Here is a 19,665-nt window from a genome sequence, read left to right as displayed (position 1 = left end):
CCCTGTAAGTTATTTTAGAGGCCTTGGATGACGTCTATTCTGTCAAACACCATTAATTATAATACAATATGGTTTAGATTGTGTATTTTAGACATTATAGACGTAAAAGCAGTAACAACATAATCAATCAATCAAACTTTATTTCTATAGCACTATACAGCAGCCACCAGGTGTCCAAAGTGCTTCACATCGGGTACAGATAACACAACATTCAAATAAAAATAGAAAAGAAATACTTGAAAGTTTGTGAATCTGGGGGGGGGGGTGTTCAAGGCCCTGGGAAGCTTTTGAAAATAAACATACATAGAGACAGGTCATTGAAAGTGCTTGAATCTATTTCATGCAAGGAAAAAAAATCCATATTATTCCCTGTGTAGTGTATCATATCATACAAAATTCTAGACTTTTTAAGCACACATGCTAAACTGTTAGTTTTAAATGGTTAAATCTTCTGTATGTGAATGTTGATTCATACCAAAATGCTTTTTTGCATAGTTGTGTTTGACACATGAAAACGTCTCGGGTTACGTATGTAACTGTTGTTCCCTGAGAATGGAATGAGGCGCTGCGTCTTCTTTGTCATACTCCCTGCGTCCCTGTAACTCCATCTTTGGCAATATGTCAGATAGCGATATACTTCCTGGCTCCCGCGTCACCCTGTCTTTGTCGTTAAGCCTCACCATTGGTTGAATTCGATATATACATTCAGACGCACGTACCCCTGAAGCCGTCCCCAGTGACGCAGCGCGAGTTCCCTCGAAAGGGAACTGTAACAATGTATCTTAAAAGGTAACACGATGTATCTTGGTCTCACTTGAAATGTGTCCCCACATTTAGTCCTTCAATTTGAGGGTATTGTGCCCGGAACGTTTTTGAAAGGTCATTAAATTTGAAGTTAACTAAGGTGTGGGAACCCTGCATTTTAAACAAATATTTTTTACGTATTGTTTTAAAAAGTACAAAATATTTTACAGTACGCATGTCAGGGGGGAGCTTGTTCCAGAGTTAAGGTCCAGAAAAGGCCCTAACGCCCCACTGTTTATACCCTGACTTAGGGACCTGTAACATACGTTGATCAGAAGACCGCAACAGACGATCTTGCCCACCCACAATTAAAAGCTCAGATAAATACTCAGGGGCAAACATTAAAATCATAACTATAATTATAAGATACAATATGGTTAATATTTTGTATACTTATTTTAGTTATTGTAGACGGTTTCAGCAGTAACAACATAAACAAATGGCTTTTGTGGATTAAACGCAATTTCCGTGAGACTTCCACATAAGATCAATAACAACAGGGTCATTTTGGAGTAGTTTATTTCTGATAACAAGAAAAAGTACATTACATTCGTTCATATATAACATCTAAAGCGTATCAACTAATACACTGAGCTAACATTACTGTGTAAAATGAATGTATACAACGTTAGCTACAGAATTCTTGCCTGGCTGCCAAACCTCTCCGCAAAATTGGGAAAGATGTGTGTTCTATTTAGGTACAAATATGTATCTTTGAACTACCAATATGTACCTTTGAAGTATTAATATGCACCCTTTGGGTACAAAGGTGTACCCTTTTGAAAGGATACTGTCCCAGTGACAACTTTTGTACTTTTATTTCTGAGAGTGTGGGGTCTCCAACCTTTTTGCGAGCAAGGGCTACCACAATGGATAAAACCATCTATTCTATTCTTGGTTTACGTGATGATTTTATTTTATTTTACTTGTTGATGTTTTGTCATTGCTTAAAATGCTTGAAATGATAATATACATAAAAGAAGCCAAGCTAAAATAAAAATATGTAAAATAAATATTAAAATTGAGGATATTAGTAAAATGTGCTTTGGCGGGCAACTCCCAGACTTTGTGCGGGCAACCTGGTGCCCGCGGGCACCGTGTTGGTGACCACTGCATGTATATAAAGATTTGTTGGTGCCTTAAACTTTAAGTTCATTCAACTTAAAAATATTAGTAAAATGAGTGTGACAACTCACATTTATAAGTTGAAATTTTAAGGTAACCAGGTAGCTTACTTTTTTAAAGTTGAACCAACTTATAATGTATTGGAAATGTTGAGGTCATGACTAAATTTACAGATCCATTAGGAACAAGAATCTGAGTTGCTAGATAAACACCTGGCCAATGCATGCACCTGTTTCCAAGCCACATATGTATTGCTTGGTGCATTATAGAAAACGTATAATGTAAAGGTTAAACTGAAGGTGGCTGCTCAGAATGTTTTGGACGTGTGAAAAGAAGAAATTCCTCCCCTATTGTTTATAATTTTATCCATCCTGACATTAATATTCACTTATCTGACACGTACTATTCACTTCTTTGTCCATTTGTTGGTTTAAAGCCAAAACAACAGAGAGAAGGAGGCATGCAGGGTGTGTGTGTGGATTTGGACTTTGGCCCTGGAAGGGGTGCATGTATTTATTGGCAGCTGGTGGAGGAGAAACGGTGGATCGTGATCTGGTAAGCATTGATTTCATTCTACTTCGATGTGTGCTTGGGTGAGGATTTTAACATCATTTGCCACATTGTTGTCTGGTTCAAATAAAGGCCTTTTAAGAGATTATTCTTATCACATAGTTGCTTTGTTTTCCCAATACTTTAGTAAATCCCACTATTGAACTGATAGCCATGTCTTTATTTTTTGCCAGATAGACTTTCCCCACATTCAGTCTGGGGTAGATTCAATTTTGCACTTGAAGTTGAAAAAAAGATGGGAAACACAAGTTTTATAATGCTTGAAATCGATCTTGCTTTTCATCCTCGTCCAAATACAACTCGCATGTGGTCACAGATTAAACTTTTAACTTGAGATATGTTGGCTGCATTCCTTGCAGGCAGCGGAAAGTATTAATGTTATCTATAAACAGACCTTTATGCTTACATCTGTTTTCCTTATTCACTGCTGTACCGAGTTGAGTCCAAGCTTATTAGGAACGCTGTGTGATCAATGTGATTGTCCTGGATCATGGTAGGAAATATTCTTCTGTAAAACATCTGAAGTTTATAGGCTACATTGACATGCATTGTGTTTATGCGATCATATGGTTGTGAAGTATTGCAGGGACTGATTATGCTGTGTGTGTGTGTGTATCAGTTTCGTTGTGTTGTCAGCTGGGACCCTCCACAACCGAACTCCTCTTTAGCACGTAGGCTGTGTCCCCAGCCAGAATTACAACAGCTTGTTCGATTTGTTTATTGAGACTCCATGAGGATTCCTCATGTGCAGTCATATGTGTTATAGTTCACTGTTGCACTTTAACTAGGCTACTAATACATCTCGAGTCTTCATATCATGTGAGTGTGTGATTTTTATTTGAACTATTGATTTAACTATTAACTAACTGATATTCAGTTCAACAACCCTTTTACTTGTGTCATTAACGAAGAATTGATTTCGACTAACTTGTGTTTTCAGCACAAAATTGCTGGTTATTTATTGTTTTATTATATATTTCAACAAAAATAGTTAAAATTTTGGCAAAAGCACGCTTGACTGTTGTGTACAGGGGTTTTCAAACTGGGGTCCAGGGGTCCCCCAGAAAGTTCTAAGGGGTCAAGTTCATGTGTAGCCAATTATTTAAGTTCGTCAACAATTTGCTGTCTTTATAATATCACAAGTACTATTTATCTTACACTTCTTTATAAAAAAATATGGATTTATATTTCAGGAAAGGGGTCCTAAATGTTTACCGTATGTGAGGGTCCCTGCCATCAATGATAAGGGTGCAAAGTGATAAGTAATACATACTGCTCGGACCAAATCTTTCATTTTAAAGAGGTTGAATCTGGTGTATCCGTTGAGTGTTTGGAGGCGTGTATGGGGTTTGGTTTTGCTGGTCAATGACTCAGCTGCTCTGGTGTCTCTCCATCGGTTAACTTGGCTGCAGTGTGGTGTCATGGGGCTGAAGTCATGTGTGTGTGTGTACACTGAATAAATTTAGTAACTAAATTTCCATCTTTCTCTGTCAAACTAATACAAGAGATGGAAATCAGAGGGGACTTTATGAAATATTGATATCTAGGTTACAATATTATATTGTTCTTGTAGTGTAGAATCTCACTGAAAAATCACCATGAATTGGATTATAGATGGAGACAACCAGATGTGAAGAGCTAGGTAAGATCTTTGCCGTTCTGCTTCGGGCTAATCCGGATCAGGTACTTTTGAAAGCTGGACAGATTCCCGTTGCAGACAAAGCTGGAAACTGAGATTCTCTGCCAAGCACTGATTTGTGCTACAGTCTCAGAAAAAAGGTACAAAATTTGGCACTGGGGCGGTATCTTTTTAAAAAGTACACTTATGGCGATTTTCCATTGCATAATACCCCACGGTTTGGGTCAGCTTACTCTTGTGGGCTTTTCCACTGGGTGCATTACATAGTACCCTGTGCTTTTTTTAGTACCACGTCTGGTGGGGGTTCCAAGCCACCCGAGCTGATACCAAAACGTGACGCGAAAACGCTGTAGATCACTGATTGGTCGGAGAGAATCGTCACTACCAGCATCATCGCTATAATGTAAAAGATTAGCTTTACCTTCATGCTAGTTTGCGCTGTCTCGAGTGAAGATGTTGTCATCTGTGCTTTGCTAGAAGTTCCCAAACTCCCGTTTAGCGACGAAAACATCCACAAGTTGGGAATCAGGAACACCATAACAGTTTTTTCCCAGACTTGCAGTTTGTGGCGGCACATTTGCAACGCGCATGTCCACATATATGCTTAAATGCAACTTAAATGAGGCTCACCGGAAAGCTGACGCCACGGGTGTTTGTACAAAAACCGTCATGTGAGAGGTAGTGATAAACGCGACATGTAAACATCTATTTGTGGTGGCCAATTTAAATTTTGTGGCAGACTGAGAAATAAATAAATGTATGGGAATGTACAACGCCGCTCTCACTTATGTGATGTCACAGGAGTAGGCAGCGCAAATATAACGACACGCCTATAATCCCTCCCACTCCAAAGTGTTACTTAACTCGATGGAAAAGCTAACCAAGCCAAAGTGAGGTGAGATGACCTGACTTGACCCAAACCAAACCGTGGGGTACTATGCAATGGAAAAGTGCCATTATGTACTTTAAAAGGGTGCATACTGGTACCTCAAAGGTAAAAAATGGTACATATTACGCCTTTTTAAAAGGTGAAAACTTTTATACCTTTATTTGTGAGAGTGTAGGAGTTGCTTGCTTGTCTATCTTCTGAGGTCGATGTCAGTGTGAGAGGTTGCATTTTATCTTATATCTTATAAAACTGTAGGCCTGATCCACTTAATTTTACTGTTGGGAAGTTTGCTTGTCTCATAGTGATTTTATAAAGTCCCAAAGCACAGCAGGAAGGAGAATCGGGAGTGTTTGATTGGCTCAGTCTATCGCTGGAGGGTAAAGTGTATCGTTACTTCCAAAACCAAGTGATCCATCGCAAAAGGGTACGAATGTTGAGTCTGGCATTGGTTAGTATGTCACTGCTGTAAGAAATTAAGGGCTTGAGTGGAATGCCATTTGAACCGTTGTCCACAAGACCCCTCGAGCTGCCATAAAAATTCCCCAGAGATTGCTGAAACCATTAGAGTAGTTAATTCTATTGTAGAGGATCATTATCTTGTGCTCAGCAATGCTTTCGGTGGAAACGTCTGGTGGTTTGTGCGAATAAATTTAAAAATCAGTACAAATCTGCTGACCGGTTCACTTATGCTCACCCCTGGGAATCCATTTTTTACTTGCTGCAGTGGATTCTGGGATTGCCTTGAAGGGTGCAAATAACAATTTGACTAAAATAATTTTCAGAAAAAATTGTCCCTGGCTGTAACTGGGGCATAGGTACCCTTTCAAAAAGTATACCTTTGCACCTAAAGGGTATATATATTACTACCTCAAAGGTACATATTAGTGCCAAATGTATACAAATCTGTACCTAAATGGTACATATTAGGATCTTTTTAAAGGGTACCACCCCAGTGACAGCTTTTTGATCATTTTTTCGTACAATGCAAGTTGCATTTATTTTGAACAGCCTTCATATGGACAGTAAACCCATACCCTAACATGTTGCCTTGGACCAAAGCAAGCATCACTATTAATTATCATTTAATGTTAAACTTTAGAATGTAACTTCCCATTTGCATTGTTTGTTATGGACATGAATGATGTCTCTTTTCCAAGGCTTGGTATAGAAAGTTGTGCTTATTACTTTTAAAGGGGACATTTCACAATAATTTTTTAAGATGTAAAATAAATCTTTGGTGTCTCCAGACTACGTATGTGAAGTTTTAGCTCAAAATACCATATAGATAATTTATTATACCATGTTAAAATTGCCACTTTTTGGGTGTCTCCTTTTATATTGAAATGAGCTGATCTCTGCACTCAATGGCAGTGTCGTGGTTGGATAGTGCAGATTAAGGGGCGGTATTATCCCCTTTCTGACATCACAAGGGGAGCCAAATTTCAATTACCTATTTTTTATATGTTGCAGAGAATGGTTTATCAAAACTAAGTTACTTGGTTGATCTTTTTTACATTTTCTAGGTTGATAGAAGCACTGGGGACCCAATTATAGTACAGATTTTCATATTATGTCTCCTTTTAGAGATAGGACATGCGTGTTTTGGCATATATAGCAACCTGTGATATCCTAAATAAATACTTATGGTAAGATATCCTTAAATCCTTTTAGCTCATAAACCTAGACCCACTTTCCATATCACCCCTGATGATGGAGCACCTGCTCTTTGGCCGGACTTTATGATAAGTTAATGAGTTCATGGTGGGAGATCATGTTATCATGATGAAACCTAAAGCAGAGTTTTAAAACAGTTCCCTAGCATAGTGATATCTGGCTTGGGTTTCTGTAGCAACAGCTCTGGGCGCATTCATATGAGCCCTCGCTGCCACGTGTTAAACAAGCGCTGAATACAAAGTTATACACAACTGCTTCTAGTCACTGTTTCACAGGGTCCAGGTGCATACTAAGTAGATGCTAAGTCTGTCTGTGTACCCCAGCTGTCACTGGAGCGTTACCCTTTCAAAAAGTTCAGTTTTGCACCTAAAGAGTTCATATTAGTACCTCAGAGATGCATATTTGTCCAATAGAGAGCTTATTAGTCCCACAAATGTACATATTGGTACCTAATGTACGTATCTGTACCTAATGGTACACGTTAGGACCTTTTTTAGAGTACTGCCCCATTGATAGCTGGGGTACATATTTTGCCCCTTTTCCTACAATATAAAAAATAGCACATATCTAAATATAAAAGAATAGTAGTTAACTATTTTAACTCTTTCCCCCCAGCGTTTCTTTTTTTAAGTTGCCAGCTAGCGCCAGCATTTTTTTTAGGATTTTCACAAAAGTTTAATGCTTTCCAGAAAATTTTCTTCTTTAAATATATAAACATCCAATATATCAAATGAAAGGACAGACCCTCTGCTTTTTATCCCATCTTCATTTGTTCTCTTTTTATCAGCTCTCAAATATGGGTCGGTTTCTTCCAAAATACCAAATTTTGAGGAAAAGCTGAGATAATTGTATTTTTGTAAAGGACTTTTGTTAAAGAGTAACTAAACCCTAAACCAACTTTTTTTAGTTAATGATCTGTAAGAATGATGCTTTATAAGTGCTGTTCATTGATTTTAGCAAGTTTTTTGACATTTGGATGTAAAGTGTTTCAATACTACAATATATGGTGTAAAAACGCCTGAGTGCTGCCCTCTTCAGGTTGAACGGTGGATACTGCAGTTGAATTTTCCTATTGGATGTTGGGTCCAAGAAAGAACTCGTGACGTAAGCAGGTTCAAGCTCACCACGCCCTTGTTACGATCTCACCACACACTTAGTTCGTCCCCTCTATCTCCGTTGGGATCAGCCCACTTTTCTTGCATTTTTCAAATATTGCATTTGGTGGAGTCAGGCTCTGACCAGGGGTTTAGTTACGCTTTAAAGATCAGATTCAGAACGATGATAAAAATATAGACAGAGTATTTACTGCTTTTGGATCTGTGGATGCTTCAGTGTTTTATAAGTTGGGTAAAAGCGCCATCTAGTGGATAATAGCGGAAATATGGATTGCCGTAAAAACTCGTCATTGACAGGGAAGCGTTTTCTCTTAATTTACGAGATACCTTGTCAATGGCGGGGAAAGTAAATGGCTGATAATGGTTATCTAGTGAGCAAATGAAGAGCTTATATGCAAAAAATCTGTAAGAAAATCAAATATCTGCAGAATCCGTTAAACGCCACAAAAGTCCTCAAAATGCACGAAACACACACGTAAAGGAGCAAGAGTTTTTTTTTACTTGAGTAAAGGAGGGTTTATCAAATATATTAGGATATTGACCAATTACCTTTTAACTTTATTTAAAAAATCACTGTGAAGAGTAATATTTTTGCATGTACTGCAAAAACACAACATGTTAATGGCCCAGTTAATGTCCGATAACATAATCTTATAATTATCAACCTGGCCGATATATCAGTATAACAACTCTCTCAGTGTTATCTTCCTGTGAAATTTTATAGTCAATTAAAATCAATCAGTAATTTCTTTACTCATTCTTTATCTTCGCAGACCGATGATTGATTCAAAGCTTGCCGTGGTCCAGCGCCATGGTAGATATGCCGAGTCTGTACAGTCCTTCATCGCCACTGGGCGATCCGATGCTGGACAGCCCTTTATGCGGAGAGCTCATTGGTGACATTCAGGATCTAGATGAGATCTCTCAGTCTCTAAGTGAAGATACCCTCAGCATGCTGGACTTTCAAAGCTCTGACACAGCTTTAGACAACTCCACCGGCTTAGGTACAACACATGAAAACATGCTACCCTATCTTTTACAGCTTTGTATAGCATTAACCCTAGACTCTGTGCTGATCAATCCACAGGAAATAGATTGGACATAGTTCTTACAATATTCAATACCTTTTGTAAAATAATAAAAATCTCAAGTAGGAGTCCTAAACGTACACCTGGTAGGATCTTAAATGTCCATATTTCTCATGAATGTTGATCAATGCTAAATGTGTCTCATAGATGTCTTAACGCCAGCCTCCAGTCCAGCCTCAGTGATCTCAACAAACCCTAACCAGGATGAAAACTCTGGTTCTCTTACCCTCGAGTGTCGTGTCTGTGCCGACCGTGCCTCTGGGTTCCACTATGGAGTGCATGCCTGCGAAGGGTGCAAGGTAATCGCACACGCACTACGGAAAATTCTTTGGTCTTTGCCAAAATGCTCTCACCTTTCCTCTGCTTGGCATTAGTACACACACCAGTGTGAACATAAATTTGCCATTTAATGCAAACTTTGGAAAAAATTACATGAGCGCACACGCGTCGTGGTCAGCGGAAAGCACATGCTGTGCTGTGTTGATTTGCTTGCTAGCTTTTACTAAAAGAATCAACTTTTCTCTTCACATATATATCAGCTGAAGCTGAAAGGCATGCAGCGCGCATCAAATTTGTCAGCGGGGGCTTAGCGCGGATGTTAGGCTACGCACAACACACCCCCATATGACATAAGACTGGGTTATGGCCGTTTATACTTGCTATAAAGCTAACTACTGCCATGTGTTTTGTTCTCTAGAAGGAACAGACTTTGACCGTTGGCACCCCTTAGGGTGCAATTAAAACAGAATAATTACACCTAAAGGTTTATTGCCAGTGTGGTTTACCACTCTTTCACGTTGCACTTTATACACTCCGGTATACATTTGGTCTTGACGTGTCAGTAGGTAGTTGTTAAAACTGACTCTGCATGAGAAGAAGCAGACACGGTTAGGATTGCTGTGGACTATTTAAGTTTATGCCTGCCTGGGTTTGCTTGGGTCACTGGTTAAAGCTTTACGTGCCTCAGGTTTTACAAGTTTTCATGTTTGCTAATCATATTTTACAATTTACATCAAATGCTAACCAGACAGGGCATGAAAGTGTTAAGCAATAAACCAATTTTTACTCAATGTCTACATTCCAAGTATTTTGGTCCAGGTACGACCCACAAAGCGAGTGACAGGACACGTTGGTAGTTTTGTTTGTTTCTCTGTGGTGTTGCACTGGGTAACCCCGCCTCCATGGAAGCTCATTGGTCCAAAATCTTAGTCTGTCAATCCCATGTTAAAATCCCCAACTTTACAGCATATATGTTTACAGCATTGTACAAAAACTGTATTTGGTTTATATAGCTAATTTTTTAACTGTGAGGGGGTGAATTTTTTATAACGTATCTGTTTACATTATATTAAGCTTTAAAGTTCTGCATAATTAAGGGCGTGACCAACTGAGTGACGGTGAATTGCCAATGATGTCTTTTCCCATTTTGAGTTTTCCGTGAGTGATGGGCTGTCAAGATACTTTGGGCTTCAAAACTGCCCAACTGTGCATTTACACTGCCACCGGTGAGGTCAAAGTGTCCGGAAGTCATTCATTTTCAATGAGAGCCGGCGGCAAGCTCCGACGAGCAGCGGTGCAGTGCGTCTTGGATGTGTGAGCGTCGAGGAGAGTTGAAATCAACTCAACTTTATGGTAATGAGCTACGAATCGGTTCGACGGCAACCAATCGCAAGGCAGAAACGTTCGGCGGCAACCAATTGGAAGTCGGAAACGTTTCAGGGGCAACCAACCGAAATGTCAAATCGTTTGGGGGCAACCAATCAAAAGGCGTAAATGTTCGGCGGCAACCAATCAGAAGCTGGAAACGTTCGGGGGCAACTAATCCAAAGGTGGAAATGTTCGGGGGCAACCAATTGGAAGGCGGAAACGTTTGGCGGCAAACAATTAAAAGGCAGAAATGTTTGACGGCAACCAATCGGAAGCTGGAAACGTTCTGCGGCTACCAATCAGAAGGTGGAAACGTTAGGCAGCAACCAATCAGAAGGCGGAAACGTTTGGGGGCAACCAATCAGAAGGCGGAAACATTCGGCGGCAACCAATCGGATGGGGAAACGTTCGGCGGCAACCAATCAGAAGGCAGAATCATTCAGCGGCAATTAATTGGAAGGCGGAAAAGTTCAGGGGTAATCATTCGAAAGGCGGAAACGTTCGGCGGCAACCAATCAGAAGGCGGAAACATTCGACGGCAACCAATCGGATGGGGAAACGTTCGGCGGGAACCAATCGGAAGGCAGAAACATTCAGCGACAATTAATTGGAAGGCGGAAATGTTCGGGGGTAACCATTCGAAAGGTGGAAACGTTCGGGGGCAACCAATTGGAAGGCGGAAACGTTCGGGGGCAACAAATCGGAAGGCAGAAACGTTCTGGGGCCAACAAATCAGAAGGCAGAAATGTTCAGCGGCAACCAATCAGAAGGCGTAAATGTTTGGGGGCAACCAACTGTAAGGCAGAAATGTTCAGTGGCAACCAATTGGAAGACGGAAAAGGATTCCAGAGAATGCATTGAGCATCAGAGCATCTTCTACTCTTTTTCTATAGTATGGTTGGCGGTGTGAACGTACAGTAAGGGTGACGTCACGAACACTACGTCCATATTTTTTTACAGTCTATGGTAAATACATATATTACACTTAAAACATGTTCTAATTGGCTCTTACTGTGCTGACTCGTATAACATTTTATTTCTCAGTGCAGACAGATAAAACACAAAGACGGCAAACACTGATTAAAATTTAACATCGTTTTAATTTCCCTAAATATTTAAAGTGTTGTTCTCAATGTGTTCTGTTGTGATTTTTGGGACATTTTCGCCTTTAATTGATAAACTTTATTGAAAGGAGAGGACTGGAAAGTACAGGCTGAAAAGGATGCCGAGGGGGCACTCGAATCAAGGTCGCCAATAGTGCATCTGCACTGTGTTGGAGCACTGCCCACAACACCAGCGGCTCTGACTTTATGTTAGTTCTTATTTTCAGTTTTTTTTTTATATATTCCATATAAATGTAAAATAATAAAACAATCATTTGCAGCATTTATGTCCTTTTCAGCAGTAAATATGTCTATCCTCCATTGGTATTTTAGAATGGTATGTCTGTCCTCGATTGGTACTTTAGGACTTCAGTTCGGTTTTATCATCTGGTATGTTCGGCGTGTAGAGATGCGTCATTGGTTCTGTTTTAGCACGGGGGCTGTATGACGTTACATCATGAGACCAAACTCCAGTTTGACATCAATTTCCATAGACAGTCACGTGTTGTCTCTGTCCACACTGGATAATTTGTTGGTCAGTGCTGTAACTGTGACCCCACCACACATACCAGGCTGTGATGACAGGGCAACAAGCCCCATCCACTGTGTCCTGAGAGAGTGCATAGGCTGTACTAATGAAACTTATATGACTAGTCACACACACATATCCTTTAAAACCTATTTTCTTGTTGTAGCAGAATGATATGAGACTGATGAGCTTAGTGGCAGTATATATTTGACAAGAAGTAGTGGTGTACAGTAGTTAAAAAAATAATTCACCCCCAAAATGAATATTCTGTCATCATTTACTCACTCTTATGTTGTTGCAGACCTGTATATATATATATATATATATATATATATATATATATATGTATATATATATATATATATATATATATATATATATATATATATATATATATATATATATATATATATATATATGTATATATATATAATATTTTATTTTTTTTTGTCACCAATTTGGTCAGTTCGGCCCGTGTGTCGTAACTAAATCAACAGTCTTATCATGTAATTAGTCCAGAAGTTTATCAAGGCAACTTTACTACAGTGTGTAAGGTTCTTAGGTTCCGCTCTATATTGGGCTGTAGGGGGTAAAGTCCTTATTTTCATGTTTACATTATAAAGTGCTAGGCCCATACAAGTACAAGTTGACATGTACAGGTTCAATAGATTTGATTTTATATTAATCTCAACTGATAACATGCATTACATATTTAATTTGATCGACTTGTTGTTTCACAGGGGTTCTTCAGGAGAACCATTCGTCTCAAACTGGAGTACGACAAGTGTGCGCGCAAGTGCAGGATCCAGAAGAAGAACCGGAACAAGTGCCAGTATTGCCGCTTTCACAAGTGCCTCGCGGTGGGCATGTCCCACAATGGTAAGTGCTTCGAAACACATGGACATGGGCACTTAACGTATCTACAGTAGACACTAGTGAAAATGTTGTATTATATAAATACAAAACCAAGTGCCATCTGCAAATAAATGCCTTTTAACCATATGGTCCCAAGGTCGTTTTTAGTGCCTGTAGCATGAAGTTTACACAGGTGTCCTAGCATAGATAACCACAGATATGTTTTACAAACTCTGATGACCAGTACTACTTGTTGCTTTAATTTTATATATGTTTATATATATTTATTAATATTTATACATATGCCAGTTATGCCATCCTGGCGCCGGGCCTGATACAGTGTGACTTTTTACGGCAACTGTATCTGTAAGCGAAACATCAACATAGACCCTTAATAAAAAGGTTTATGGTTTGATGATTCAGGCTTTTATTGATCATCAAGATTTGTTTTATAACAATAACATACCAAGTTTAATAGTCATCACCATCAAGATCTCTGTTAGATAGTAGATCAAAATATGGACATCAGGTTCAACACATTCACGGTTTTGCTTACATCATGCTTGAGCAATTCCACGATGGGGTTTTAAAGATCACAAGCATGTTTTTAAGAAGCACACATGAACCTTCACAGGACTTTGACCGGACTGCCTTTCTGTTAGCGCGAGCTAGTATCATGTTGTGTCTGTGTTAGCGTAACCCAATTTCCCCCTAAACAGAGATTTACATCATATCACGCCATGTAGACCCCGAAGCCGTTTGTTTTGAGAATAATGGCTGGCTGATTAAGTTATTGGCTGGCTAGCCGGCTCAGCCGAAACCTAAATGGCTGCTGCAGCCGCCAGGCCCGGGGTGGGTAATCGGGAGAACCGGGAGAATTCCCGGTGGGCCGCTTCACTTTTGGGCCGGTCGAGTTTTTTTTTTTTACATTTGTCACGTTAGTGAGTCTGTCTTCTCTTAAATGACACTTCACACGTTTCGCATTGACACAGCAGCGCGCAGCCTCTGCATGGGTTGTACCATGTGAGAGAGTTTTCCCCTCCCCTCCCATAGAGTTGGTTCGGTCCATAGCACGTCCAAGAAAACTTTTCTCCGGTAGGCTGGGCCGGCCCTACCGTAACAATACGCGTCTGAGAGGAGGAGGGCGTAAAAAACAGGTTGAAGAAAAAATCCATTGGAGGAGGATGCTGCCAAATGTGCCAAACTTACAGATTTATTTTCAAGAGGACAAACAAAAGTGACAACAACAGGTAACTTAAAGAGAAAAAGCCTAATAATGATTAGCATTAGCAACGTAATTATTCGGCTAATACCGTTGTCAAACTATTTACAAGCCAAATTTTTTTTTTGTTAAAATATTACCCTTTTGTGTATACATGGCGATTCATAGACTTTGCAAATATTATGCAAGCAGCTTCTGAGCAGTCCCCCGCTGAAAATGAGGAGGCAATGAATAAACAATATGAATTAAAGTTATTTAACCCTCAGGTTGTGTTCAGAACCCTATAACACCTTTTGTGTTCCCAGTCAAAAATGACCAGCCTAAAAAAGCTTATAAATCACTTGTTATGCTATTTAACCAATATTGTATTCAATATTTTTGTCAAATTGTTTTCTTTTTTAATTAGGACTTTTATATTTCTATTTGCATTAATCATCGGCCTCATAGCATTAGCAATGCTAATAATTTATCAACCTTTCCTTGTGGAATACACTCTAAAAAGGGCTGGGTTATTTATATATTTTATATATTGGACAGAACACGCTGCTGGGTTAAAATTGCCCCAGTGCTGGGTTGTTTTAACCCACCTGTTGGGTTATTATAATCCATGGTTGCATAACAACAACCCAACATTGGGTTATTTTTAACCCAGCATGTGTTCTGTCCAATATTTACCCATTATGGGTAAAAAGTAACCCAGCCCTTTTTAGAGTGTAGAGGAATATTTTTGTTAACTTCTTATCTTAAGTGAAATATTATTTAACTTTTACCTTATTTGTTGAACCATGATATTAATAAAAACTATAGTAAGAGCTGAACTGTTGCTTTATTTATCCAATTTGAAAAAAGTGCTAATTTGGAATAACACTATGGAAAAAATGGGCCGGTCTTGGGCCTGAAACTCCCGGGCTGAAAAGTTGCCCCACTCCGGCCCTGGCAGCCGCCAAACTTTTCATAGCTGCAAATGGCTGAAGCTGCCACATGTCTACAGATGTCTACGTTATACTGATTAACAGTGTTGGGAAAATTACTTACAAAGTGTAATACATTACATATTACAAATTACTGTAATTTCAAAGTTATTAGTCACATTACAATATTACTGTCTCTGAACTGTAATGAGTAACATTACTTTTGAGTTACTTTCATCAAAATAACAGAAGTATGACTAGGCATTAAAAAATGTTAAAATGTAGTTTATCGATGCTTATAAATCTAGAAGTTATGTGTTTGCCCTCGAGCTTTGAATAGGCACAGTGAAGACTTATGGCAAAATACAATAACTGTCAGAATTATAAACGTAGACAAATGATCTGGTAAAAGTATGGTAAATTATGGTACACATAACCAAACACAATAGAGCTAGAGCCCACTATAATGCTACCTATAGACTAATAACATGGCAAAACATGCAACCTCTTTTAATTTCTATTCTTTAATTCACTTTTAATTCAGAGCCACAGAACAAACCTGGCATGCACTGGGTTGAATGAATGAATGAATATAGGTTCCCATACAAAGGCTGGTAAAAACTTTTAACATTGATGTTTAAAGTCTACACTAATTTTACGTTGTAGTTTTGGTTGCTGTTTGTAATAAAACTGTAGATAGCATAGCAATAGCCTAGCAATCTATGTATCTGGACTGTAACCATAGCAACGTTAGCTTACCTTGTCATTGCTGGTGTGATATGGATTTTACTGGCAAGCTTTTTAAAAGTCTCTTTACTTCTGGGGTTCAAGCAGCACAGGAGACCGATAGAAACTTTCTGTTGGTTTTACTTAGTGCTCTCATTCGCAGAATTATGCGTGTGCTGCGCTACCGGACCTGATTGCGACCACTTTAGTCAATGTTATGCCGCGCGCGGACTTCCCAGAAGCGGCTCTTATAAGAAACGCGTCTATATTTGACTTCACCGATTCCAAATCGCAGTTCCAATACAAAATTAAAGTAAAAATGAACATACTGCATACAGCACCCGGAAACAGACATACAAACGTTATTTTACCCGCAGCTTTTTCCTGTGTGGATGCTGGTCGCGCGCATTGGTAAAAAATAAAAATAACACGGTCTATTTTTGAAATGCATTGTTGTGACGCGCACGTTACTAATGCTTCGCTTCTTCTGTACGGAAAACGGGCAATTTTAATTTCCCAATCTGAAGACTGCAGCCTCCGGAGGTCGCATTTTTACGCTGCCTACGTCATCAACACTGTCTTATTTCAAAATATCAACAATTATAAAGTTTATTCTTATTATAAGTTAATCGTAAATTGTTTTAATATGCGTATGGCTTGCGAATGTAATGCTTAGTTAACTTAAATAAACCAGGCTTGATGACGTATGCAGCCTGCATATGCGACCTCCACAGGTTGCAAGTTGCAACCCCTCTGTGTATTGTAGCAACGAGCGAGCACAAGACTGTGCTGTTATGAAACCAATCGGAAAATGGATCTCGTGTATTGTTTATATATTTCGTGTGTGTATGTCTCTATGTGATAGAATTATTATTTGATTGCAAATAATTCTAGACGGCTCAGCCAAACTTTATCAGCTGGCGGCTCAATTTGGCTTAGGAAATTATTGGCTGATGGCGGCTGAACTTCTAAATGGCGCAAATGGCGGCGCCTGGCGGCGGCTTCGGGGTCTAACGCCATGCTACCACTGTCTGCCCTTTGTCCAGGCGCTGATGGTGTAGCAATCTTTTTGCTTGTGTTTCTGTGGTAACATCGCTACTATTTGTGTTTCTCCCAGCCATCCGTTTCGGGCGAATGCCGATGTCCGAGAAGCAGAGGCTGAGAGCCGAGCAGGTAATCGACAGGCAGGAGGAAAACGAGACTCGGCAGCCGGACGCCAAGAGTCTTGTCAGGCTGATTCATGAAGCCTACCTCAAACACTTCCACATGAACAAAGCCAAAGCCCGCATCTTCCTCACGGGAAAGACGAGCACTCCGGTGAGTGGGGTGTAACTTAAAGTCTATTTAAAAAGTCTTACCTCTGTATCTGTTCTCTGACCCTGTTCCCTCTGTCCTTCATTTAAGCCCTTTGTCATCCATGACCTAGACACCCTCCGGCACGCCGAGCAGACTCTGGTCACCCAGCTGCTGGGTAACATGGCAGCCAGCGATGCCTCCGACATGCAGGAGAGAGAAGTCGAGGCTCGGCTCTTTCTCTTCTGTCAATACGCCTCGGTAGAGACGGTGACGGAGCTGACGGAGTTTGCCAAGGCCGTGCCTGGCTTTGCCGCCCTGGACCTAAACGACCAGGTCACCCTGCTGAAGTATGGGGTGTACGAGGCACTTTTTGCCCTACTGGCAGCCTGCATGAACAAGGATGGGCTGCTGGTCGCTCGGGGCAGTGGCTTCATCACTCGGGAGTTTCTGAAAAGCTTGCGCAGACCTTTCAGTGACATGATGGAGCCTAAATTTCAGTTTGCCATGAGGTTCAATGCTCTGGAACTCAATGACAGTGACCTGGCGCTGTTCGTGGCGGCCATTATATGCTGTGGAGGTGAGACGCAGGGGGATAGGTCACCAAAAATCTCATTATTATTTCATTTAGAAGTAGACAGCAGAAGAGCATTTTTATAATCTGCCGTGCTAAAAAAAGTATGGACGTTCTGTGTCATATATCGCACATATTTTCTAAATTTAAAAGACATGTTGTGCAGTTTTCCCAGTGAGCAGGGGCCTGTATCTCAAACCACAGCTTCCTGGAAAGCAGTTCTTAGTTCCTATTTCCTAGAGATTTTATTAAAAACACATTTAATTTATATATAAGACCTAATAACATAACATTATGTCTTTCTGTGTTCCCTTTATGGATCACCATTCACAGACCGTCCAGGGCTGAGCAGCGTGTCACAAATCGAGAGCATCCAAGAGAGCGTAATTCACGCACTACAGCTCCACCTGCTGGCCAACCACCCTGACAACAATTTACTCTTTCCCAAGCTGCTCCAGAAACTGGCTGACTTGCGTCAGCTTGTGACGGAGCATGCGGAGCTGGTTCAGGAAATCAAGAAGACAGAAGATGCCTCGCTTCATCCGCTGCTGCAGGAGATCTACAGAGATATGTACTGAACTCAGGATCTCTCCCCTCGCTATGCTGATGATGACTTCAGTTCTCAGGAAGTGCTAATACTTTGAAAGATCATCAGGAGATGAGATAAAGGAAGTCTCTGAGTAGGTGGATTACAGACCTGCTTTCAGATGATGAAGGTCTGGTGAGGAAGTCCTTGGGGTGCACAGCTGCTTTGCATCATGCACCGCAATTACAGGGCGAACCTCCACGGGTTCCTGCTCATTAATAATGCACTGACCTTTATAAGGACACCGCCCACAAAAGTGCACTAGATGGCGTCCATCCATAATGCTCGGGCTGCCTCCCCTCAACATGTAGTTATGGAGATTAACACTTTAAGTTCATGCACATCACTGCCTCTATCTAATAAACACCTACAGTTAGAGTTTATGAGTATATACTGTAGCAAATCTTATAGCAGTGACTCTATCCTGAAAACTGTATGGGTAATATTTTAATACCAGGAATGTAAAGAGCCATAGAAACCATACTGCTTGTTACCTCATTTTAAATGCATGTATATGAAGCATCATTTGTACAAATATTTTGTATAAAACGCATTGTTGTACAGTGTATAGCACTCCAACTGTAATATTTTAGTACTGTAATTTTGGACTTTTTCTTATGGATTTTAATAATATGTATTTTAGAAATTAAGACTATTTGGGATGAATGTTTGTGTTTTCCTACTGTATATTTTGATCTTAAAGTTCTTAAACATCAGAACCATTATAAAAACTGATCTAGTACTTGATTGATTGATAAATTATTGTTTATTAAAATGTGGTAATGTGAAAAAGATATAAATTGCCTTAGTACGTGAGCACTTTCAATAATCATCATCAAAAAATAATATTGTGGTAATTTGTTTGCTTCATTATTTCCTCTTTAACTGTGGGATTGTGTAGTAACGAATGAATTATGTAGTTTTTAAATTAAAAACGTTTAATATAAATGTGTGGATTGAGTGAATTCCCTATTGATTTTCTTCTACAACAGCGCAATCTTCTGGCTAATGTATGTATTGCACAACAGGTTCTATCACATTAAAGAACCGCGATTGAGGATTTGTTTAGAAGGGATACAGCAACGGCAAAAATCTCGCGAGATGTTAGGTTAAGTTTGGAGGTAGGAGTTTGACTAGGATGAAAACAGCGGTTCCAGTAAGATGGGATACAGCTACTGCCTGAATCCCGTGAAATGTTAGGATTAGTGTTAGGATTTTGATAAAAACAGCCCTCATCTGGCGAGTTTTCACAAGATTTCGGCGGCTGTTGTATCCCTTCTAGCCACAACCCCGCGCTTGTCCTACTTCGCGCACT

General features: G+C 39.8%; 1 protein-coding gene across 1 annotated transcript; it reads left to right on the top strand.

The window, feature by feature from the left end:
- Window positions 1-2,365: 2,365 nt before the first annotated feature.
- pparaa (peroxisome proliferator-activated receptor alpha a) lies at window positions 2,366-19,427 on the top strand. Its single transcript, XM_065268710.2, has 7 exons — window positions 2,366-2,484; window positions 8,590-8,820; window positions 9,052-9,203; window positions 12,924-13,062; window positions 17,015-17,214; window positions 17,302-17,770; window positions 18,098-19,427. Exons 2-7 carry the CDS (start codon window positions 8,628-8,630, stop codon window positions 18,340-18,342), a joined length of 1,398 nt encoding a protein of 465 aa, XP_065124782.1. The 5' UTR covers window positions 2,366-2,484; window positions 8,590-8,627; the 3' UTR covers window positions 18,343-19,427.
- The last annotated feature ends 238 nt before the right edge of the window (window positions 19,428-19,665 follow it).

This window comes from Paramisgurnus dabryanus, chromosome 1 (assembly GCF_030506205.2).
Source record: "Paramisgurnus dabryanus chromosome 1, PD_genome_1.1, whole genome shotgun sequence".
Taxonomy (NCBI): Eukaryota; Metazoa; Chordata; class Actinopteri; order Cypriniformes; family Cobitidae; genus Paramisgurnus; species Paramisgurnus dabryanus.
The sequence above is the reverse complement of the archived record's forward strand: the minus strand, read 5'-3'. Positions and strand labels throughout refer to the sequence as shown.

Excerpts from the sequence above, each read along its gene's own strand:
- pparaa (XM_065268710.2), top strand. The coding sequence starts at position 8,628 with ATGGTAGATATGCCGAGTCTGTACAGTCCTTCATCGCCACTGGGCGAT. Across the intron at positions 13,063-17,014 it reads GGTGGGCATGTCCCACAATG|CCATCCGTTTCGGGCGAATG; the intron begins GTAAGTGCTTCG and ends TGTTTCTCCCAG. Across the intron at positions 17,215-17,301 it reads CGGGAAAGACGAGCACTCCG|CCCTTTGTCATCCATGACCT; the intron begins GTGAGTGGGGTG and ends CCTTCATTTAAG.